Genomic DNA, 25,513 nt, shown 5'->3' on the forward strand with positions numbered 1-25,513 from the left:
CAGTGTGGACTGACGGGGAGGCAGCGGCCATAGTCAGAGGTCAAGGCTGAGGAGGTCAAGTCAACCAGCCTGAGGATGGGGAGGAGTCAGAGCAGGGGGCTAAGCTCCTGGCTTAGCCCCTAGTTTCTACATGTCCTTTAATGTATAAAACAACTTTTCAATCATTTTCCTACTCTTTCTGAATCTAAATAGCTGAATTCACTTTTGTTCCACATGCACTCATCATCTTCATCAAAATGAGCCGGCTCTGTAAAAATCTTCACACCTTGAAAGAGACCGGTAGGTCCTTTCTAGGAAGCAGAAGGGTTTAGGACTATGAAGTGGGAAGTGTGTCACTAAGCATGCTTTGCAGACAGCTCCAGGTAAGCATATACCTAGTGACTCGTCATGCAGCTCCCTCCCCTTCTGAAACAAAAGAATTTCTGTGAGTGTAAAGAAGTTGGTCCCAGGGACAGAGGAAGATGTTAAACTATGGTAGGGAGCTGTAACGAGCAAAATCCAGGTTGTGGGGAGCAAACTGCAGAAGAAAAGGGTGGGGAAGACACAGAGAAAGAGAGAGAGGAGGAAGAGAAAGAGCCTGTGGATGAAGAGACTGAAAGGATGAGTAAAGCAATCCACCTGTGGCTTCATTCAAACCCACAAACTAAAAAGAGAGAAGTAAAAAGAAGAGGGGATTTTTGAAAACTGCCTGGATAATATTATGAAGGGATTATTGTTAATTTTTAAACAAGTGATAATAGGGATTATGATCATATTTAGGAAAAAGAATCCTTATCTTATTAGACGTAAATAACTGCAACACAAACCAGTCCCCCCCCGTCCCCCCCCCCCCCAGAATGTAGGAAATCCCTATCCCGTGTCTAGGACAGAAGGCTTTCACTCTCATCCTGGAGCTGGAGGTCAAGGTAGAGACGGTGGACAAGTCCACTCAATGTTTAATCTAGTTTCCCCACCCGCCTCTACACTAACAGTTGAACACGCCTGATAAAAACAGTGAGGTAGACCGACAGTCCCAAACTTGACTTTCACATCTGTCCAGGAATTTATTCCTGAAAGTGAACCGTAAGTAAATCAATGTTCCTAAGAGTCTGAATCAAATTTTAAATGCACTGATGTAATCCATGGGGAGTATTTTATAATTCTTTATTTTCAGAAAACTCACACAATTATTCTCACTTGGAAAGGTACCTTTCCTTCCAGGGTTGGGGAGTGGGGCACATCAGTCTCAGGGTATCAGAAAAATCTTTCGAGTCCTTTTAAACTGTACACATTCTGTCCTCCCCACACCAGTAAGAACAAAAGTGAGAGATTATGTTAGCTACTGTTACTTGCTAAAAAGAGTGCTTTTATCACTCAAGTGTGGTGGGACTGGAAAAATTTTGAGAAGCCTTGATTTAGATTTCTCTTTAGGGTATTTTCTCAACACGAACTGTATATATTGTACCTTGTCTTTCAACACGGTCAAGAACTGTCTTAGAAGAACTTTGTTGGGAAAAAAGTTCCTGAAAGAGATAGAAAAATCTTTGTTTGTAACAGACAAACAAGCTGGAGAAAGGCTAGAGCCCTGCTCACTTTCCAATCCCCGATCTTGTCAACCAAAGGAAGATAAGATTGTGTTTTCCTCTGGGAAGACCAAAAACGGGAATTTAATCTATTATCCACTTTTGTGCTAGACATAATTAACTTTTCAGAGAGTCTTTTACCCAAGAGCCAATCAGATAAATTCATTCAGCTAGGCTAGACTTGTGACTTTCATAATCAAACACACAGAAAGAACATGGCCAAACTATACAAGTAGGGCTGTTCATTATATGGAGTACAAAAAAAAAGTATATTTGTGCTCTTTTTCTTTGCATGTTTTTTGTTTGTTTGTTTGTTTTCTTTCACTGACATCTTAATAACCCTCGAACCACCCAGGTCATTAACGCAGTTAGAGCCATGAGACGGTCAGGCCCTACGCGCCCCTCAGCTGAGTCTTTTCACAATGCATGCGGCTGAAGGAAAAAATGGAGTGAAGATCCGCTGTCTGTCATGGCCAGTCACACGCTGGGTCTGTTCGAGCCTTAACAAATCCTTTTGGGGCCTCTGCTAAGGGGGCTGCGCGTCTTGAGTGTGGATGTTGACTCTTTGTGCATGTGGGGAGTTGGCGGCAGTAGCTCCGTGTCACAAGAAGGCCGGAGGGTTTATCCTACCAGCGCACTGTGTAAACAAAGCCCACCGGAGCCTTACGTACCTCCCAGGGGCAACCAAAGCGTGTAAGAGCCAAATTCCTACACTCTGCAGAGGAGCCCGTGTGGGGTGTGGTACGGAATGCATTCGGAGCCTGTGTCCAAAGGTCGGACTAATTATGGGAGCAAAAATGGTATCTTTCTCAGGCTCGAATTAGTTTGTGTTCCAAATAATACTAGTCATCAGTAAGAGAGGTTCACGGACACAAATCTCAACTTTCCTTGAAAAGTTCCTAAATTAAAGTTTTTAAACTTAAAGTTTGTTGGTCAGAGTGGCATTGTCCTGCCTGTAGATAAAATAATGGAACATACAAATCCTTTTTACTTCCTTTCAACATTGAGGCCGTACAATTATTTTTTAAAACAATAACAGAAGTGCTCAGGAGGATCAAGTACTCTTTCTTGCATGTTTATGTGCTTGCCCCGCCCCAAAGGATAAATACAAACCAGTGGTAAATTTAATGCTAATTAATGCCTTAATTAAAAGAAAATTCTCAGTGATTACATGGAACAGCTTATAGCCTCTACTTTATAATGCTACAGGAAATAATGGATGATCCAATAACAGAACCCTACAATACTCACTACAAACCCACAGCAACCAGAGCCTCCTTCAGTTTCCTCTGCATAATGGTTGGGATACATTAAAAACAAACAGAAAAAGCCTTGAAGTTAATGTGATAAATTGCAATAAAAAAACCCTCCTCTCTTTAAAGTATCATGATTATAACTGCTGCCTTTTCTCAAAAACTGACTTCAGTTGTAAAAGGAAAGTAAAAAGAAGGACTGGAGTCTGGATATTTGTTAAGAAAATAGTCTTTCAGTCCAATTTGACCAAAATCTGCCTTTTTCTGGTGCTGACAAAAACCTCTTTCCATGAAAGAATCACTGATTCTCTCTTGGTTTTTACAGGTACTGTACTCTTTGGGTGTGAGCAGACCGGTGGGTAGGCTGGCAGGAGTAACGTGATGAAGTAAAATGGATAAAATTTGCTTTAATACACTTGATCTCTCCTTTTCTCTTTTCTGAGCAAAGTTTGGAATCATTTCAAATGCCAAAGGAAACATCCTACTTAACAAAAGATATATTTGAATTTGAGTGTATCCTGATTGAATGTCAAAAATGAAAATATTTACTTGGAAAGATCAGATATGCTTCACTCCTGAGGAATTCATGGCAGCTAAATTTGCCATTTGTACATTGAAATTGATTAAATGATTTCATTCAGTCCTCTTAATAAGTTGCATTATGACTGGAATGTAGCTGAAAACAGAAATTGGTTAACAGAGAGTGTTTGTTGAATATTCACAGGGCTCCTTGAGTATTTCAAGAGGAAAATGATCGCATTAGACTCCTACTTAAAACTGCAAAAAAACAAAACAAAACAAACAAAAAACCCCTACACATTTCCAGTAGGGTAATTTAAAAAAGAAGCAATGAAAACCTAAGAATTGTGCAGAATCACGAAGCATTTTCTGCATCTCTCGTGGGTGAGCGTGAAGTGGGCGGAGTCTAATTCCATTACAACTCTCACAAGTATGTGTTTTGTAAAGTGGTGTCACATGGGATCTCATTTCACTAGAATACATACATTGTGACTAGTGACAACAGGGCTGTGGACAGAGACCATTTCCATGAGAAACCTACCATGGGGCCAATTCTACCTCTGACTTGAACTTGACATCCTAATAGCACGAGGGGGAACAGTGTCCTTGTAAAATCCCGCCAGTGTATATGCCACAGAGGCAGGAATGACTTGTACCCGCAAAGTTTCAAGGAATTTTTTTTCCCCCTCAAAAATACCCCATTGAGCATTATTTGTGAGTCCTCTTGAACTAGAAATGTTGAAATAAGACGTTTTCAAAGATTTAGAAACCACTTGTTAGAACTTTCTCCTTTACAGAGACCACAAATATGATGCTGAAAATCGCTTTCCTTCTCACATCCAAACCCCACTGCCCAGGAGGGAGGTTAAATTGTCGCTGTTAACACGCGCAAACAGCTGCATTGCACCGGGTGGCGCCGTGCCAGTGTGTCACCTATCGAGGAGCTTGACTACAAAGCTTGATCAGGGCAGAGACACACGGTCTGCCCTCATGCGGCTTGCACTTGGAGCGGACTGGCTGGCCCTGAGCGCCCAAAGGCAAGTCACAGGGCCGAAGAGTAAGGCCAACACACATACCGGAGTGCGGTTTTGTCCAATCACGGAGGAAGGGGCAGACATTACTGAGCAATCTGCAACAGTCAGTTTTCCAAAAAGCTTGGGATGGTTTGTTATTTTTTTTTTGAGGATTTTAATCTTATGACCCTTGTGTGGATTTCAACACAGAAAGGATAATCTGAAACAGCAAAATAAACAGAGGAAACCAATTGTCAGTGAAAAAAAGCCAGCCCTTGTTATTGAGGACAGTCTGTGTGGTACTTTATCAGGGTTCTTTAAAATCCCAGAGTTTCCTTTGTCAGACAATGATCCATCCTGCCTCTGGCACCAGCGCCAATGCTGCCCTCCTTGGCATCAACCTCAGAAGACCCAGCTGTCTTTGGTTTCCCTACCAATACAGTCTTGTTTCTTTAAAGACACTTCAGTGGCTTACGTTTAGCTTACACCAGAGAGTCTTCGGAGGTTTTCTTTAACTTACACAAAGAAATGACTTGTAGTCAGTCTGTGTGTTACTTAGATACTTGTAAGACAAATGTCAACAATCAATGCAAGAAGTTGCTTGGACTCTAGCCATATTTAGGCATAAAAATTAGCAATAATCAGTACCATGATAAAATATCCCATCAAGTAAAGCTCACTGCTGGGGTTTCCAGACACGACATAGAAGCAGAATGAAAAAAAACAAACCCAAGTTACTGAGAATGGTCGGTTTGTAAGCTTCACTTCGGCTCTAACTCATGGTCAAAAGGCAGAAGAAGTCTTTCCTCGATGATGCAGCATTCAAGAACAGAATCTGAGGTCTAGCTAGCGCTTTAAGAAGGGGGTGTCCTAAAAGAGCGCAACTTGAGGGGCGGTTCTTACAGTCACCCAAGTGCAGACACCCAACGAGAGCAAACATTTACTTTCTTTCTGAGTTGGAAATAACTGACCTGGAAGCAGAGCTCGCAGTAAAAGGACCTAATACATCTGTCTAGTTCATCAGCACTGTGAAAGCCCCGCTTTCAGTCACGGGACCTTTCTGTACCTTGAGATGCACCCAGCCACTGCAGAGCCCCTGAAATCCACCTCCCAGCAGTGGGGTTTGTATCGGCACTCCAGTTTTAGCATCTGCGGCCTGGGATGAGCTTGAGCTTCCTTCTGTCACTCCCCCCCACCCCCACCCCAACCACCTCCTCAGGGCAAACCACAGGGACCGCTGAGGAAGGTCTCCGCTTAGAGAGATGATCGGATCACCGTCCTCAGGAATGAACACTAGGGATAACCCAAGTATCTGCATGCCACATTTCCAAAAGGGAAAGTGAGGAGGAAAATTGGGAGGACGCTATGGGCCTTGAGCCGTGTATAGTATACGATGATTGTATACGATGATTGTCCTTCCACAGCTTTGTGTGAAAATGCTAACCGCAGGAGGTGACATCGATGAGCAAACCACCATTTGGAATGCCCCTTTCAAGAGACTTGACATGAAACTATTGCATCTAGCTCATTGAAAGAAAATTTTAATTGTGGTAAAAAAACATAACATTTACCATCTTAATCATTTTTAAATGTATAGTTCGGAAATGTTAAGTGTATTCACATTGTTGTGTCACCTGCCTTAATGTTTAACTTCACTTTTATTCACTATAACTAAAGAAGTGAACACATTGTATTTTAATGTACCAAAAACTTGTAATTGATGCATTTATATCTACATTTTAAAGGATTACAACAATTATTTTAGTATAGCCAAAGACTTACTATTTGAATTTTACCATTTAGAAATGTAACATGCACAATTATAATACCCAGTACAACAGTAAGTACAAATACCCAGTACCCAATACCCAGCACAAATATAAGTACACATCTTGTGGCTTTAAAAGTTTAGCTAAGACACAGGTCTTTACAGATAAAAGCTACAACAAAGACAAACAAAATGCCACTGTATTAGAAAATGCCATCCAACTATTTCCTTTTTGGCAGGGAGGGAGAAGTTTTATTTCGAAAGAATATAATATTATAGAAGTAGTCATTTTTACCATTGTTTTACCATTTGCTTTATACTTTGAAACAAGAACTTAAGAGTGCTTATTTATAATAGGACATAATGCCAGTAAACGATCTTTCTCAAGAGTGACCCTAACTGTGATTTACGACAAGCTGATAGTCATCACTGTTATAGTCTAATATTTAGAGCATTTAAGAAGCTAATTTTAACATATAATGCTCAATAATAAAGACAACCCAATTAAAAAATGAGCAAAAGATCCAAATAGAGTCCAACCTGCAGCCCACGGGCCAAGAATGCAGCCTGATGTAACATTGTACCTTTACTTAAAACCTTATTTCTGCTCATCAGTTTTCGTTATTGTGTGTGTATTTAATGTGTGGCCCAACATAACGCTTCTTCTCCCAGGGTGGCCTAGAGACGCTGAAAGGTTGTACAGCCCTGGAACAGACGTTTCTCCAAAGAAGACACGCAAATGCTCAATGAGCACTTGAAAAGAGGCTCAGCATCACTGGCCACCAGGGAGATGCAAAACAAAACCCCAGTGAGGTACCACTAGGATGGCGTCTCCTAGATAACCAGTAGGATGGCTATAACCAAAAAGACCAAAAACAAGTGTTGGTGAGAGCGGGGAGAAATTAGGGCCCTCCAACACTGCTGGTGGGAAGGGAAATGCTGTACCCACTTTGGAAACCAGTCCGGCAGTTCTTCAAAGGTTAAGCAATAGGATGCAGCAATTATACTCCAAAGTATATACCCAAGAGAAATAAAAACACATGTCCTGCAGGTTCATAGAAAACATTCCTCATAACAGCCAAAAAGAAGTGAACCACCCAAATGTCCACCAACTGATGGATGGATAAATAAAAGGTGGTATGCACACACAGTGGAACACAATTGGCCATAAAAACAAATGAAATACCAATACATGCAAAAGTATGGATGATCCCGGAAGACATTATGCTCATTGAAAGAAGCCATCACAAAGAACCATACACTGTATGATGATTCTATTTCTATGAAGTGCCCTGAATAGACAGATCTATAGAGAAAGAAAACTGGCGTTTGCCTCGTGCTGGGGGAATGGGGTCCTTCAGGCTTTATAGCGAAGATTGTTTGTTCTGAATCGATTGTGGTGATGGATGCACAACTGCGAATAAAGCCACTGAATTATACACTTAATATGACTATATTGTATGCATGTGAATTATATCTCCATAAAGCTGTTAACAAATAAGCGCAATCTTGAAATAAGATAAACCTGTCCACCAGTTCCAAGAAATAACTTTCGGGCCCTTGTATAAATGAGAGAGCCTCTCCTTCTACTATCAAATAGGTTTCTATCATCCCAAGGAACAAGAGGAGCTTAGCAGCGAATGGCGAGATGGGGTGAGAAGTGCGCCTCCGACGCTGAACGTCTGACACGCATCGCTACGTCCTCGCCTTTCACGGAAGGAACACGTGCTTCTGTGACGTGCACGGCGCTTTCCAGGCACTTGGCCTCACTGGCAGCAGCTAAGTTAGTGTTCAGAGGTTTAATTACCGGGAAATTACACAGTGACTTCAAGCCCTGTTCCCACAGAACATCTGTGTTCTGCAAGTTCAACCCAAAGCTTCCTACTAAAACAAATAATGACACTGTGTATCCCGTTCAGAGGGAAAACGGGAATAGATGAAAGTCAGTAGAACGAATTCTCATAATTCATACATTTTTCACGGTAAGTCTTTAAAGCCTCTCCTGCCTTCTGCTCCCCTGAATGGTAGGATAAAGGCTTGAAAACTATGAGATAGGACACCTCACTGACATCAGAGACCTTGAAACTGTCCACCATGCTTGGATGTCACAGTGCACGCTGTTCACAGAAGTCCGCCTGTAGTTCTGCTCCCACACTGCGCAAGAGCCACATCATCTCACAGTAAATGTGTTTCTATGGCTCATAGAGTCCAACACGCAGGCACTTTTAATGCACCTAGAGCAGTGCTATAGATTTTTGGTTTTATTCCTAAATATGTGTAAGAACTACAGCACTGATGTCTGTCCTTACGGCTGTCTTTGGGGTGCACACCAAAGGAACGCTCCCAGGGACGTCGTCAAGTGTAGATTCCAAGATTCTGGTGTAAAAACTCTTAACATTTCCATTTTTTTCTTAAATACTCAGTGTGCGTAGGTTAGGTATGCTGATAGTATGAATGGTTTGTATGTATCACTATATTACAATTTGGGGAAATTTTTGCAATACATTTCCAGGAAGATAGTTTCAAAATAATAAAACTTGAGCTCTCAGCACAAACACCTCTGAGAACAATGCACTCAAATTACAGCTTAACTAGAAACCATCGAGTTGTGAAACCTTATAAAGTACAGGAACCAATTCTAGAAAAGTTGTGCGTTCAAGAACAATCACCAACAGCAGAGGCACGGTCAGACTCCAATACTTTTTAGAGTTGGCAGGACTTTGGAAAAAAGGACAAACACACACAGCTATGTGTGCACAAACACACACTCAGATTGTGTCATAATGGCACGTTGTGTCCCCAAATGTCACAGTGTACACACTTTGTTGCATTATTTCCTACTAAAGCCCTGTCATGCTCAGGCTGCAGGGGAGTGTTGATAATCGAGAGGACGCAGTGGTGGGGGGACGTGGGCGCCAGAAATGGAAAGAGAGTAAAGAACTCGGTAGGCAAGACCTTCTTCCAGTGACTGACAGCTGTTGAAGTGTATGTGTGTGTGTATGTGAGGACACGAAAGAAAACATAAAACATGTTAAAAATCATTTAACATATCACACCTCTCTTATGTTTCCTTTGCTTTTAGAAATGTAATGAAACAGTTGGTGTTTGCTTTAAAATAATCCAGTTGTTGGAGGGGGCATATATGTGGCAGGGGGCCCAGGGATATCACAGGTCAAACAAGATTGTGTATGTATATGTGCACATGTGTGTGTGTATGTACACACACACAGTAATGCGATACTGACAAGTCCTGGTGATGTGGAAGTTGCTTCAACGGGCTGGATCTAGGAGGCCTTCCACTGTCCTGCTCTTCTTGTAGAACTCACCCCCAAAGATCAGCCAGCAGCCCCTCTGTCTCACTTGCCCCCAGACAGAGCGCGGGGACTGGCCACTCTTAATCCAACGCCCTGTGAGAGGAAGTCCCCTTAGTAAATTAGGGGAAGTGTATTCCCTCCAAAGAACACTCAGATGGAAACTCATATATTTGTTTTAAAAAGTAAATACCCAGGTGGCAAAGCCTCTCTCCCGCATGCGGAAGCGCAGGAAATGAACACTGGAGAGCAGTCTCCCCGAGGTGAGGTTGTCGGGCGAGGAAAACGAGCTCAGACGTGCGCGGGGCACCCGCGTGCAGCCTGGGGCCCTGAGGTCGTTGCAAAGACCTTCTCCAGGAGGAAGCTACCAAGAAGTTTATCTTGCCTGGAGAAAGGAACCTGCAGAAACCTAGATTCTACCCAGACTCAGAACTGGCTGGATCATCCCGGCAGATCAATCCCCCACCAGAGAATACCCCCCCAACCCCCTTTCTGCTTATTGAAGTGTCCACTACACCTGGAACACAGGGAAGGCAGGGCGCTGCCCCCTGGAAACATACGACCCATGACCTTGTCACAGAAAGCCTTGTCTGGCTATGGAAACTTCTCTCTGTGTGTCTGTCTGTCTCTGTCTCTCTGCTGCTGGTAGAAACTCCAGCAGCTTTTTCTTTGACTTTATGAGACACAGAGAAGTCTTTTACAGTGAGTGCAGGTTCCCAGTAATTCCTGAGATCAGCAGGTCCCCTAGCATGAGTCCATTGAATCGGAGTCACTAGACCGGCACCTCTGTGTGTGTGGGAGTAGCTTCGTGGTTTGCTTGGTGTATTCTATGTTGTTTTACTTACACAAATGGTAAGCACTCCTTTTATTTAAATGACTTTAAAGACAAGCGTATGGAAGAATGAAGCTACTCCTTTGGAAGCATGTATTAGTAGGGGCCAGAAGCAAGCCAGGGAAGGCTTCCTGGGAGAGAGGGTATCTGAATTAAGAAGGACCTGAATGAAGTGGTGACACCCCAAAGAACAACGACAGAAAAACCGTCAAGTGGTGGCTCTCAACCCTGGGTACACAGTAACGTTATCTGGAGGACTATAAAGAAACACCAATTCCCAAGTGTTGCTTCAGGCCCATTGAAGTATTCTGGGGTGGGTGTGTGGTGGACCCCGAGGGCTGCGTCCCACACAGTGTAACTGATCTGAATCAGGCCGTAAAAAATTCTCCCGTGAATGCCAGAAGCTAGACACGCATACACTGGTGGCTCCTGCAGGAGCATCCCCTGCCCTCAGCCGCCACCCACCGCTTCTAGTCCTTACGCACAAATGGCTCGTCAGAATCCATCAGGCAACTGGGTCTATGGGCCGCCGCATTCACAGAAGGAAAGCACCTCTTCCCAACACTGTGGTTCCAACAGCAACTTGAAGGAAATCGCCAAATTCGTAAAATCTTATCTTTCTTAGGGAATAATTTAATTTTAAAGGAAGCTTTAACATTTCCGTTTTGGCTTTTTCCTTTTTGAAGAAAATTTCAGAAATTGCTTTCAAACCAGAACCGATCAAAACCACAGGCAAACTCGAAGCAGCCACAATTCGCAGATAAGAAAATCCCAAGTCACGCGGGCCCCAGCCTTCTGGAAAGTCTCATCTCACACGGAGCCTTGAGCCTGGGCCTTCTGATCTTTCAACTCAAGAGCAATGCCATTTCTACCAGAAAAATTTCTTCCCCCCATAAATGTTCCATTCTGAGGGATTAGGTGACCCCAGGCTGAAATCCTCCGAGCCAATGGTTTGCGGCAGTTTACACAACGGCTGGCCCAATCCCTGCTGGTATTCGCAGAGGGCTGGGTCCAGGCACCCCTGTCCCTACGCAGTCATGTGACATCTGGGACATCGGGTTCGATTCTGGGAATGCAAAGGGGTGCAGGGGAGCACAACCAGGGTGGTGAAGGGCCTAGGGGAGTCGGACACGTGACCAGAATGGGCACACCTGGGCTGCGCTCAGGTGCCCTCCTGAAGCATCCGAAGGGCCATAGTTCCCTATTGCTCCATAGGGGCAAGGAGGACCCCTGGCGGGCCTTAGACGGCGCAGACTGACTGAGGATGGAATCTGCAGATGGCAGCTGACGGCCGCCTTCCGGGCGTGCTGGAGAGGGGATCCCCGCTCTGGGTGGCAGGAGCCAGGTTCCAGTTCTACCTCTCCCTGCCTTCCCGCTTGGGCAGCCTCCCACTGCCTGGCTTCCCCCCCGAAAAGCTGAGTGGCTCCCATCCAAAAAGGCACATTTCTGGGGCTGAAACCCCATCAGGAGCCTCTTCTCTCTGACTTCCCCACCTGGGAGGCCACACGGCCCCAGGTGACTTTTGCTGGGCACTTCACAGGGTCTCACCCCAGCTCTTATTGTATTTAATGGTGAAAAAGTAAGGTGTGAGGAAAGCAAGGCAGGACCAAAAGCCGAAAACAAAGCCTCCTCCTTGGCTGACAGAGTGGCCCCCTCTCTAGGGAGGTGGAAAACCGGAGTCAGGGAGAGGGATGGTGGCGTGGCCTGTGTCCTGCTTCGGGCCCCCCTGGCGCCCATCCTGCCCGAGGCACCCTCACCCTGTGCTGTTTCAATCCCAAGTCTATGTCCCCACCAGACCTTGAACTCCATGAGGTCAGTGACCTCCACTTCTTCCTTTTGGGACCCTTGGGTCCTAGAAAAGTGGCTGGTCCACAGAAACCTCGGGGATGCTCATTGAATTTGAGTGTCTGCAATGGAAAGGCAGACACTTCCCAGGACAGCTAGAATTAAATGGCTCTGTCTACACTTTACCAAAGCCAAATCCACTTTAAAAAAAAAGAAAAATTTTAAAAAGCATTTAATTCCCCAGATTTCCTTTCTTATATGATGTGAAAAAGCCAGGTGGTCTCCTCACCCCGCAGACGGGTCTTACCATCTTACCCTACAACCTCCCTCTCCGCATGGGCATCGCTGGGCCTCCCCTCCCAGGATCCTGAGTAGTGCTAGAGAGAAGACAGAGAAGGACCAGCCAGTTGGCTTCAAACGGGCCGGGCCGGAGCTTCCCTCTGGCACGTTTCCAGGCTGCCAGGACCAGCGTTCACGGGCTGAGACACAGACTCAGTTTGTCTGAGGTTGCAGTGAGCAGGAAGGGCTCGGCCCCCGGCGGGGGAGCAGAGCGTGGAATTTGCTGCCTCCCCGACTCCAGGTGCTACAATGCACACTGGGGCTGCGGTTCTCAGGGAAGATGGGGGAGCTGGATAAGGAAAGATAACACTTAGACTTAAACAGCGGTGGTAAGGTCATCACGTCCCATACTGCAGGGCAGAGACCGGTCCCCTCCAGTGGCGAGGAAGGAATTCTCCGGCCCCCATGTGGTTACTCGATGAAATTCTGGTTTCCTTAACAGGGATGTCATCGCCTCAGGGACCACAGACAAATGAGATGCATGGGATCAGGAGGCTTAGGGACAGGCCCCTGAACGGAGCTCTCTCTACCTGCCCCAGAATTTTCATGTACGCAATGAGGACCGCCAGGACAGCTCTTACTGCAGCATCTCTCATTGCCAGTAGCCACCACTAACTGAGCAGGTACTATGTTCCAGGTGCAAATCCTCACAACACCCCCATGGCGCAGGTACTACGCTCACCTTCATTTCACAGAGAATGACAGAGAGGCACAAAGAACCTCCTCCCCACCCAGGACAGATACTTTCCAGTTTTTCTTCTCCCTCCAGTAAAATCTACGGGTGGGGAAGAGGGGATACATGGACAGTTGACAGTCCCTTTTCTTGTACAGAAGCTTTCCTGGAGCATTTCAAACAGGCCTCCGCTGTACACTGGAGCCAGGCGAGGAATAGTTTAATACATCAAGTTTTTCTTAAGTTTTGGCAAGTCCTAAACAAACCCTTCACGTGTCCACAAATTAAGAATTGTCGAGCTCATTGTTTGCCGTCTTGTGTTAAATGAAGTGAGAAAAATGGCACTGTTATTGCGACTGTCATTTTTTCGGAAGCCGAGGGTCCTCCTTGGAGGTACACCTATCATCTCTCCTTTCACCTTCTCAGGTAGGGAGCCCTTGGCCGGTGACCACAGCTTGTTGGCCTCAAGTCGAGTTAAGTCTCCTGTCACAGGAGGCTGCCTGAGGAATGGGTGACACATCTCAGAGCTGGACCCATGGAGCAGAGATTCCAGGCGGGCAGGTGTTTCGTTTCGTTGGATTTTTTAAAAATGTGTTTGTTTCATTTTGGATGCAAAACAGAACCGTGGGAGAGTTCCGGGGACAAGCGAGTTCCAAAGACCTCTTATCCCTGGAAATGTTTAGGCAGAAGCCGAACAATGACTGGGAAGCGAGGCTGGACTAGATCCCCGTTTCCCAAACTGGAGTGAGTACAACGGTATTTATTTGTTCTGGGAGTACACAGACCCCTCCTTGATCTTAAATCACACAGTCCAAGATGTCCTTCCCGATTCTCTTTCAGTCCTTTGGATTGCAGGTAAAACAGAGTCTTGTTGGTGCTCGCGGGCATTAACACCTCAACAACACCTGCAGCCCCCCTCAGGTCCCAGCCAACAGTATCCTCTAGACTTCCACTGCGGTTTATTATCTCCTATTATCATCTCCATTGCAAGACAAGGAACAGGGGGCATCCATTTCCCATAACAACCTGAGGCACCAGAAGAAATGTATGTTGATGTAAAGAATATTTTCAGTAAGTGATGGAGATGCCATGACTCAAAAAAATCAGATTTGGGATCACGTTCTTACAATCAATCAAACTGTCTCTTTTCTGCTGGGAGGACAGAGGACCCGCTGGACTCCTTCCCTTCGAGTTGAAATTGGCATTTACATATATCGCATGACTTAAGCGGTGCAGGGAAGCTTCCCCTTCCCCGCCCAACATCCAAACATACATCTTCTTGGGGGCGATACCTTTCTGTTCGAGTATCCCCCGTGCCCAACTCGGTGTCTGGCGTGAAGGAGTGAATGTTGGAAGATAAACGTCACGCATGTCGTAACCCTGCCTCCAGTGCCCCTAACCCAAACACGGCCATTCCTTTCACTGCTGCTGCTGACGGCCCCCCCACCAACCTTTCCTTACAATTTGCCCAACTCCACGGCAATTGCTTGTCAAAAGTGAAGACCCCCCCCCACCCTTCCAGAAAGCCGGACACACAAAGGACTTCCCTTTCGGGGAGTGATCAGGAGGAATGCTCAGTTAGAATGAGAAAAGGAGAAGGCACTAGTTTTCGGAGAAGATTTGGGAGTCTAGGGGTGGTGGTAACTATGACGGCCCCGCACGGCCTGAAGCGGGATTTAATTATTATCTAGGGAATTTAATCAGACACAGCCAGCCAAACCAACTCATATTGCTGGCATGAATATCTCGTTGGGCTGTCTATCCTGACCAAATCAATAGAAATCAGTGCCAAACTCCTATTTTATTGTGGTGGATTGGCACAGACGTACTCTTCTTGTTTAACAAAATGTTGCAAATGCAGCCATGGGGCTTTCTCCCAGACCTCTCTGGCAGCTTCTGGAAGAGTCACACGCACCACCGATGCTTCCTCGACTCTCAGGTCCAGGAAGAAGGGACCATGGCTGGCAGGAGCTTCAGGGCCACAGCTCGAACACGGTGTTTCAGGTACAGACACCTAGCTCAGGTGTCTCAGAGCTTAAATGGGACTTTAGTACCATGAAATGGACAGAATCTTCTAAGAGCAAATGCCTAATCCAAGAAATCGATAAAGGTTTCGTTCATGTCTGTGTCTGTCAGCCCGCACCCTGGGGCTTTGGAACTTCAGCGCACCATGCCTGTCGAGCACTGTCCCACTGGGAAATACATTCTGTGAAGGTGTGACCTCTGGGTTCTTACTCTGGCGTTCCTGTCCGGTGCCAAAAAAGAGCAGCTTAGCTATGATGCAGCGTGGTGAAACCCAGAGGGCAGAGGGGAGAGGTCTTCCAATGGCTGTTTGTTTTGAGAGCAACAAGCGTGGTGTCCGATAGCTGTTCCGTGTGGAGTTAAGCTCTGACGCGGACCTGTCAACAGTGGAAAAGGCGACATACGAAACCCCGCACGAGCCTGGCGGGGGCACACGTTTCTCAGGTCCTCAGCCCTGACACTCCAACCTGCGCCCTGACATTGGCAGCCCGAGGGCTGCACTAGGTCTACAGACATACTCTGTTTCGCAGACGTGGTCTGCAGTGCCGTGTTCTGTTCATTGTATCAGCGCGTGAACATCTAGAGGTTCTTTCAAAGTTCTGGGTTTCTGGATCCTCTTGAAAAAATGAGAAGACTCAGTCCTTGTTGGCACATGGAAACATTTGGCCGGAGCTGATCATTTTCAGGTCGCTAGAGTCTCCTTGCCTCCCTGTGTCTACTCTGTTCTGCAAGCTGGGTCACCTTCCCCTTATCATCACACTTGTCCATGTCACTTTTCCTGCTGAGAAATACTCCCCTGTATCCATGACTCTAGCAAAGGAGGAAAACAAACAGTGGCCTGAAATGACAGTTTCATATATAGAGGTCACCTGCTTGGCCACTGGAGGCATCTGGGTTTGCTTTTCCACTCTACAATAGTGGACCCTGACTTTGACCCTCCCTGGGGCAACACATTTGCTAGTGACACCTCCCAACATACCCAGGGATCCTCCAGGGCCTGTGTAATTTGCAGAAATACCCTTCCTTCTCATTTTGCCTGGGTCACACCCCACTTTGGTTTAGAATCACTGAACTGACAACTTTGAAGGGAATTCTGATTGAATCAACCATGCATCCCAATCAGTCATAAGTGTCTAAATTGCTGTGTAGCTCGGAAATGACTCCTTTGAGACCCACACCTTAAAAAGACCTTTGGCAAACAAAATCATTACACCCCTTGTCTTAACACAGTCCTGGAAAGGAGCTGAGACCCTCTTAATGGTCCCAAGTGACAGCATTCCCAACTTGGGATTAGGTTACATTTTAAAAGCTCATGTCATAGTAGTTGTTTGCAGCTTATAATTCCTTTTTCTTTAACAACAATACTATAAACATTGATGACTTCTCTGAGGTTTGCCCACAAATTTTCTTTTAACCATGCGAAAGGGATTGCATCACAGTAGTTTTTCCTGCAAAGTTACTCAGTGCACTCTCTTATTCCTTCAAAAAATGTAGTGTGTTAAGTTTTAGAAAACACCAGGAAATCCCACTGCAAGGTAACCATTGACCAGGATTGCTACTAAGGGGAAGTGTTAATGGCATTTCCTCAAATGATACCTAATGAGGGCTCTTCCCTTATAGGGGGTAACATGGGGTTTTTAACACAATTACCAGAGAGTGGAAACCTCTAAACACAGACCCCGCCCTTGAAGAGATAGGACAAAGAATCCGGGACCCCCTCCGTTTGCATTCCAGAGAACTGCAGGGACTCCGTTCAGGCGCCAGCCAGTGGGATGGTGAAGCGGGACTTCCTACTCCACAAAAAGTGGTGCTGTGAGTTCTGTCCTCTAATTGCTTCCCACAAAAAACTTGCTTCCCGGTAAAATGGCAGCATGCGGCTAGTAAAATGAGGTTGTGCCCTCACGTCGGCATTAGTCTAGCCCCTGTGATAAGATAAGACCTGAGGCTGCAATGGGCCAGGCCAGTTTCAAACACCAGTGTCCCCCTGCCCCCCATCTCCTGTCCGCACTCACGGTCAGTTCTTCCCCTTGTGCGAGCTTCCTGTGCATGCAATCACTTGTTTAAAGACCTGGGCAAGTAGAAGCCAGCAGCCAGGCATTAAGGAAAAATCTGACATAGTTTCTGTCCAAGTAATAGCCAGTCCCCTAAGGCATGAAGTATACCTAGACTTTCGCTCCATGGCTTTCGAGTGGTACTATGGAGCTCTTACTGTGCACAGGTCTTGAAGGGAGGGCATACATATCCTTGAGGACTCCCTGCGAAGGGAGGAGGTGTGCAGAGCCGGCTCACAGAGGTGGAGCGGCTTGCCTAAGGGGGGACAGTGAGCCAAAGGTGGGGGATAGAGCAGGGTCGGTAGTCCCTGAGGTCTGGGCGCTGGCTACAGATGCAGAAACCAGCCTGCTGGCATTCCTCCTCTAAGCCGGAGATGGGCTGTGGGGAAGAAGAAGAGTAGGCAAAAAGGAGTGTACAGGTACATTTTCCTGCAACTTCTCGGCTCCGTTTGTGTTCAGCAATCACACACACACATGACTAACCATGTCCCACGCAGGCGTAAACTGTTATCTTGCTGTCGTAGAAAACAGAATCCTATCCTGCCAAGTTTGCCCTCGCTGGAAATCCAAGTGTCAACTGACAAAGCATCGATGGGAAAATCTCCCACCCCCTCCCCCTTCTCCCACAGGCGTAAAAGGTAACGGGGGTGGGGGTGGGGGGGACAACTGGAGAAGGACACGAAATCATGCGGGTTCACCAGGAAAAGGCAGTGTTGGTGGCAGCAGAGGTGGTGAGTGTGTTGTAAGCATTACCTCTGGATGAGGCTTCCAAGAAGGCTCCCACTCAAGTCCGGGTGGCTCTGAGAACAAGCATTCTTGCATCAATAGCTAATAGGCTGTCCAACCAGATGCTATCTGGGTGGGATGAGAGGGTGAGAAAACAGACCTGTTGTACGCTGTTGTCAACCGGATCGCTGTGGTCAGAGAAGGCGGGTGGTGTGGTGTTTAGCAAGGCGCCTCTTTCGTAGGGAGGCAGACCAGATTACATACTTGTTTAAATGCTTCCTCTTGTGATTGGTAAAAGACAAGTTATTATCATTCATGCATTACTAAAGCTGCCTTTCCATCATTTTGAAGGGATTTTTTTTTCTAGAACAGAGCATGCATCCAGCAGAAACCTAAAGCTTTCGTTTTCCTAAGCAAACTTCGAGCACACTTTTAACAGAACTGCCTGGTACCTGTGACGAGACTGGAGACGATGAGAGGCAGCACCAGCATCTGCAGCATCCGCATCAGGAGCTCCCCGGGGAAGGAGAAGTACTTGACCTCCCGGTAGCTCATTCTGTATGGTCGGAGCGCAAATCCAAGGATCGTACCTGAGGGGGGAAAAGAAGAAAAGTTGAGTCTTTTTTGAAACTGAAGTGACAGTCCTAGAAGAATGAGCACAATGCTTGCCCGGGACGTGCCTGTCCGACAAAAGAGTCGATTTATTTGAGCAACAGATATCTGTGCTGTTTGCAGAGGAAGGGGTGTGGCCTTCGTTATCAGTCAGACTGGAAGGGTCTGGCTGAGTCCAGGGCTTCAAGTAGAACTTAGAGGGGGAAAAAAACCCTACTGTTCCTGGTTTTAGCAAATGAAAAATTTCTTTGCCTAACTTGAATGCAGGGGAATCAATTTTGACATGGCTCAGTACAGAGTTCCCAAGATTGGGGCATCACTACGGAGCATGATGTATCTCTGAACAAGGCCATGCACAACAATCAAGGCCTTGTTATAATGAAGACCCTTCATACCAGTGGGTGTTGGAACGGCTGGCATAACCACTTCTAAAGGGTAGTATCATTTCATTTTTTCCAATTAAAAAAAAAATCTTCTTATTCACACTGCTAATCCATCTCCATCATTTCCCTCCCTGCACACCCCATTTTCTGTCTTCATGGTCTCGATGTCGCCTTGGCAACTGTATTGTACAGACTTGTTAGCTGCTGGCAGGAGAAGACCGCAAAATGGGCAGAGACTTTTCCCCAAAAATTTTCTCTAAAAACTTAGGGGAAATCAGGGGAAAGAGAAAGCACTTTTCTCTTTAATTACCCTTCTGCTCTTGGAAATTTAAAAAATGTTTTTAAAATAATAACTTTATAGATAAATCCAATTATGCATGCTATCTTTGGAAATGTTTGGAAATTAACAAAGGTATTGAATACATGTACTCCTTCTCCTATTTCCCTGATTTGCTTTCCTTGCCCTAGACAATTTGGTTACTCCATTATTGTAAATATATTCAATTCTTTTTGGCACAGCTGTTACTAAAATATGTGTTATAGAGAAGTGTTGGGTTGTCTAGAAGGTACTGGTTAGGGGATGGGGAGAGAATACTAGGTAAACACAAGCTATTCCAAAGAATGCAAGCTGTCCTTTAAGGAAACTGAACAATCCCAACTTCTTATGAAGTGGGACAGAAGTTCATTTCAACTGTCACTGCAACTCCAGTGTCAGCTCTTGGGCCACAGCAACCATGAAGCATCTATGTTTTGATTACATACTGTGACACTCCAGTTAAGGGTCTGAATCTATGTGACTAGAAAATCTAGCTGACCCAGTTTTTAGGACCTTTAGGAAAATTCTGCTCCCTGCTCTCCAATGTAACAGTACTACATTCAAGAGAGCAAAGTTCATTTGGAAAATGTAGAAAAGTGTCGCAAAAGTCTGCCCATATTGGTTCTACCACTTAAATAGCAAATAGCTAATGTTTCACCGAGCTCTAAGTATATTCCAAATACTGTTGGCAGGACTTTACTAGTATTAGAAAATTTAATCCTCACAAAAAATCCTGGAGGTAAGTACTGTTTAATCACCAACTTAATGGTGGAGAAATCTCATCATAGTGAACTTAAAACTTGCCCAGTTCCAATCACTACTCAATATCAAAGTCAACTAGCTACTCAAGTGGCAGAGCTGGGATTCAAACCCACGGCGTTTGGACTCAGGTCTCACATTCCGGACCACCTCACATACTCCCTACCTCTCCAAGCAGGGGAAAGACAACCACTGTTAGTGCTTCTGTGAGTTTCTTTCCAGAATGTTCCATGGGAATCACGTGCAATACACTTTTCCATGTATGGTCATGATCAGCTTCAACCTCATGACATCAGACCCAATGACTGTATTAAAATTTACTTGATACTTTGTTGTTGAACAGTTAGGTTGTTAGGCATTTTTGATCTTTGTAAAGAACACCATGATGAATACATATAGGCTGTTTTATATCTAGGAATATATATTTTTAGTGTAGCTTAGAGAAAGGAAACCAGTGAATTAATGAATATGACCTCCCCAATTCATGTTATCCAATTGCTTTCCCAACAGGTTGCCATAGCAGTTTAGGGCTCCATTAGTGAATGAGAAGACTTTATTTCCTATACCTCAGAAGCTAGGTGTATTATCATACAAAATTGTTAAAACAAGCAACATTTATAAGTGTGATGAGTAAACAGAATGCATTTTTGTTTTCCTTTGAATTCACTTGTTATCTAACAATGTTGACCATTTCTCCTAATTCTATCTTCCCCAAATGTTTTCTAAATCCAAATAATTTGTTTATATGTGTATATATGTATTTGGTATAGGTTCTTTATATAATCAAGATAATTACCCTTTGCCTATGTATAAAATATTTGCTAAAACTATTTTACTCATTTGCCTGCCATATATTATTATTTTAAAATATACGGGTATTTTTTCACTTTTGTTAAATATCAGTGTACCTTTTTTTATTAGATGATTTCTTCAAGAGCTATAAATGGCCCTGGCTGGTATAGCTCAGTGGATTGAGCACAGGCCTGCGAACCAAAGGGTCACCTGTTCAATTCCCAGTCGGGGCACATGCCTAGGTTGTGGGCCAGGTCCCCAGTTGTGGGCATGTGAGGGGCAACCACGCATTGATGTTTCTCTCCCTGTCTTTCTCCTTCCCTTCCCCTCTCTCTAAAAAATAAACAAAATCTTTAAAAAAAGAGAGAGAACTATAAATGCCGGACTGGGTAGCAAAAGGCTGCAGGTTCAATTCATGGTCAGGGCACATAACCTAGGTTGGCAGTTTGATCCCCAGGGGGAAAAGAGTTATAAATTTTAGTGTCTCTCCCCCTCCCAAATTTAATAAATCTTTAACTCATTTTCCGTTTTTGATGGTTTGCTTGCTTCAACATACTTAACTTGTAATCTTCCTGAACTTGGTCTAGGTATGGCATTGAAGTCTGAGTTACAGTGAGCGTATTCAACCCGGCACCACGGGAATTATATGAGGCTCTGGTTATACCTGGATCTTCCTGCTTGTTCATACAGAGGCCAAGTCACAGTGAGATAAGTGCTTCACCTTATAACAAGCAAATCAGTAAAGGTGTATAAATTTTACTTTACTTCCAGTCAAATGTAATTTCACTGGAGTTGATTGTTTTCTGACCTTTATTTAAAAGCATTTAAACTTCTGCCATTCAATCATAACAAAAAAAAAATATGCACAGGAAACACAAGAAGCTCATTTTGGCCAGTTGGAATCTGAGCTATTCAAGCTATTAGGAATTTTCGATATCCTCCAAGTAACAATTTAAGACAGGGTTGGTTTTATAAATTCATCTCTACGTCGGCTATTTCTAGGAATGTATTTATTTGTATGCAACATTTCCAGGGGTGGATAGGATCCAGGCTAGTTCAGTAAAACTATTTAAGTTATAATTTAGAAAAAAAATGGATAGAATAGCTGCTCTATTAGTCATACAGAGTCTAGGAGCAAGAGCTAAGTCAGTGTGGATGGAGGGGGGATTATTCTTTGTCACACTAGGGGCACCTGATCCCATCCCCCAAGTCTCGCCTTTGCCCACACTGACCCTACTCCCCTCTCTACAACAGCACCGGCTGTGTGTGCACCTCCTCTCCTCGCCCCTCAGCGAACCCCATGTTGGCTCAGGGCAACCGCTTTTCATCCCAGTCTTAGAGCGAAACTCGGCCAGCTCCATGAACGGTGCTGGGCAACGTGGGAGTGACGACGTCTCTTAAATATCCAACAGAGCAGCAGCAAGCCGGCCAGGGAGCCAAAGGCTCAAGGGGGTGCTGATATTTCCCTTCTGTCTCCTTCCAGTCGACAAGCTGGTCTTGCTTGGGAGCACAGCCCTGACACCAACAACTCTAGAATGTCTTCGTCTCTTTACATTCTTCAGTGTGGAACCCGCATTTTCTAAAAGCTCCTATTCGTAGTAGCAGTGGCAGAGGAGACATCACTTATTTATAAGGGACAGTTCCAGTCAAATGCTTTGAGGACAGGAGTTGTTTACAGAATAATAAACAATGTTAATACTTTAAAGGAGCTTTCTCCCTGACTGTGCTTCTGGCCTGTTTACTATCTCTGGGTTTACCAGGTGAGCCCTGTCCACTCCTGGAGAAGAGATCATGGTGGGGGAGGGAAAATAAGGCCTTATTGAGGCCTTACTATGGGTTAGTGGTGGCCTGATCCTCCTCGCCCCTTTAGGAGGTAGATATTGTTGTGTTCATTTGCAACACGAGGACACTGATGCTCAGACATTGGTTAACTTGCTCAAGGGTACGGAGCTCGTAAGGGGGGATTCTAAACAAAGCCTTCTATTCCACTTCAGCGCCTCTCAGACACAAACATATCCTCGTAGCCTGGGCCCCAGAACAATTCTCAAATGAGCCTGGCTCCTGGGTCCCCAGCATCTCTGACCCCTAAACTGTGGAAGCATTGGAGGAATGATCTCATCTCCACTGGAGGCGTCCAGGAGGCACCCAGCACAACCTGGGACCCATCACAGCTCCTACCCACACGGACTTCAGCATACGGTTACCTGTCCAAGGTCACTGTTGGAAAAAAAAAGGGTTACGCTAAATCCCTTTTAATGGGATTAAATAAACTTATATAAAATATGTTAATTAAACTGGCCCGCCTTTTCCCTCCAGGGCACACGCTTTAATTCTTGGAAACCGTCAGCAGCAAAGGTGAAAGGGATATTACCTAAAACGTGCTTCCCATGCATAATGATGACAGCTAACGGTCCTCAGCACAGGCAGGAGGCTCACCAGCACGCTGCCTCCCAGACCCCACGGAGGCCAGGGCTCCCAGAGGAAAAACCGGAGTCACTGCGAGGCCAGGCGCACTGCCCAAACCACACAGAGCGGGGCGGGGTGCTCCCCCTGGGCCAGGGCCAGTCGAGGTAGTCTTCACCTCTGCCGGCGCTGTCCAGCGCCAGGCCCCACGCTCGCCCTCACCGAGCTGGGCTCACCGCCTCCCCACGGTCACGGCACTCATCTCGAGCGCCCAAGTGAAAGCCTGTTTTTTTTCCCCCTATTTTGAATTAGGTTCACTAAATGTAGAGCTTCAAGTGGGAAACCGTTTTGTTGATTTTATTTAAGGAAGTCAACACCTAGCATTTTTCAATCCATCTGTGCCATGAATACACAAAAGTCTTTTTTTTTTTTCTTTCTCCCCAGCTCCCTGCTCCGACGGGCACCGTGAGCGGTGCGATGAGGTCAGCCCCAGCTATGGGCGTCAGATCAAGAGGAAGGGCTCAGCACGCGAAGGCTGCTTTTTTGGGGTAAGCCATTCGGGTTTCTGATTCTGTTTTGTGCCAGCCATGACAAAAACTTTCCCTGACACACGTTCTCACAGCCCGACTCACAGGCTTCTCGGAGTCCCCTCCCTGCCCTCCTGACCAATGGGAGGCGGCGCGCAGGGAGGCCTGCCTTGCCTCGGCGCTCCTCGGCAGAGCGGAGCTGCACTGGTGGGTGTGTCTTTGAAGCACGATTGCTATTCCCAGAGCTAATAAAACCCTTTACGGCCATGCAAAAGAGAATGGATTATTCTGGAAAACTACCAATAACAGTAATAATAACAGTCAGAGTGACTTCCCGATGGGATTTGGTAGGGCTGAAGCACACTTTGCTAAGCTGCCATCTCGGTGGCATCCTGCCATACACGGATGCGCCGGCACTGTCCACAGGGCGCCCTCTGGGTCCACAGTCCTCTCTTGTCCCGTTTTAGCATTTTAACCAGATTTCTAGACTCTAGGAAATATCTTAACTGGAAGGTTTAAGGTGCTCAAAATTAATCCTGCTGGTTGAATGCTATGAAAAAAAAAAAGGATGCATTTTTATTTTTCTCTTCTCATGTACAAAGCTCGAGAAGAGAGTCCTTCGGGGGTTTGCTGTTTCCCCTGGGGAGCCTATACAACAAACGCTTCTTTGGGAGATTAAATATCACTTCCCTCTCTGAACCAGGACACAATACGTGCACCGGAGCCGCAGCGAGGAGGCCTCGTGGGCTTGCTGTTGGAAGCCAAACACACACACACAACTTAAAAGTTAAGACTTATTTTAAGAATGGGGTCCATATTTACTTTGAAAAAAAATTCTAAGAATATTAAAAGGTCAGAAAATATTTAAAAGTAAAAGAAGGCATCACAGTTTGAAATAAAATTTGGACCAAACCACCCAATTGATCTTTCAGTAAATGCTGGAGTTTGAAGCAGTGAAATACTACTGAAGTTCCTACCTCATCTCCAAACTGGATCATACACAGATTGGCAGACCAGTGCCTTCTGGAATTATTTCTCAAAATGCAAAATTCTCCAGAAAAAGAGATGATGCCCCTAAAGAGGTCATATGCCAGAAGAGAATCTAAAGTAATCATGCATTGATCTTGAAAGACTTCACACTCTGAGGCTGGACATAGGAAAACTACCAAACGCCCACCAAGACGGGCCCACTCGCTTGCCAGCCTTACACCACAAACCAGTCAACAGGCACTCAGTCTGAAACTCACAAAAAACTTGGTCTACTGATCTCTAGCCAGAGATGGCACCGTGCTGCCACTGGTATGCAAGATGGCCCAAGGAAATAACAGTATCAATATTTTTGTTGACAATGGACCACTGGTTTTATACAAAAAAACACGACTTCCCAGCTAGGAATTTTTTTTCATTTTTGTAACAACACCACACACCTAGCACTAATTTGTCTCAAGGTTACAACTATCATGAGATGTCATGTGTTAGCTATGACATGTGATGCGGCAAAATCGCCAGAGTGACATCCATCACCCTTGCCATATTTCTTTGGTTGGAAGCAAAGTCACAGGTCCCACCCGCACTCACAAGTGAGCCGCAGACAGAGGACAGGGGGCTGTCTAACCTGCAAAGTCTCCAGGCCTCCTGACTGAGCCGCTTCTTCTGTGGGACAGACAAGCTCCTGGTGAAGATGCTCTCCAGGTGTTCGGTGAGTGAGTGAAGTTCGGATTCTAGTTCTAGCCCTGGCTTTTCCCCTCCATGTGACCTTCGGCACGCCTCAGTTCTCCCTCCCCCAATTTATACACAAGAAGCCTCCAAGGTTTAAACCTCACTCTCTTTTTTGCCTGGACTACTGCAGTAGCCTTCTAACTGGTTT

At 45.5% G+C, this 25,513-nt stretch overlaps 1 protein-coding gene across 1 annotated transcript in view; it reads right to left on the bottom strand.

Moving 5' to 3' along the window:
* SLC1A3 (solute carrier family 1 member 3) overlaps positions 1-25,513 on the bottom strand; it is a 79,573-nt gene that overhangs the window by 37,041 nt on the left and 17,019 nt on the right. The window contains exon 3 of the mRNA XM_028523349.2: positions 18,307-18,444. Coding sequence (XP_028379150.1) covers positions 18,307-18,444 — 138 coding nt within the window. The remainder of the gene's footprint in view (positions 1-18,306; positions 18,445-25,513) is intronic.

Source organism: Phyllostomus discolor, chromosome 3, assembly GCF_004126475.2.
Source record: "Phyllostomus discolor isolate MPI-MPIP mPhyDis1 chromosome 3, mPhyDis1.pri.v3, whole genome shotgun sequence".
In the NCBI taxonomy this organism is placed as follows: domain Eukaryota; kingdom Metazoa; phylum Chordata; class Mammalia; order Chiroptera; family Phyllostomidae; genus Phyllostomus; species Phyllostomus discolor.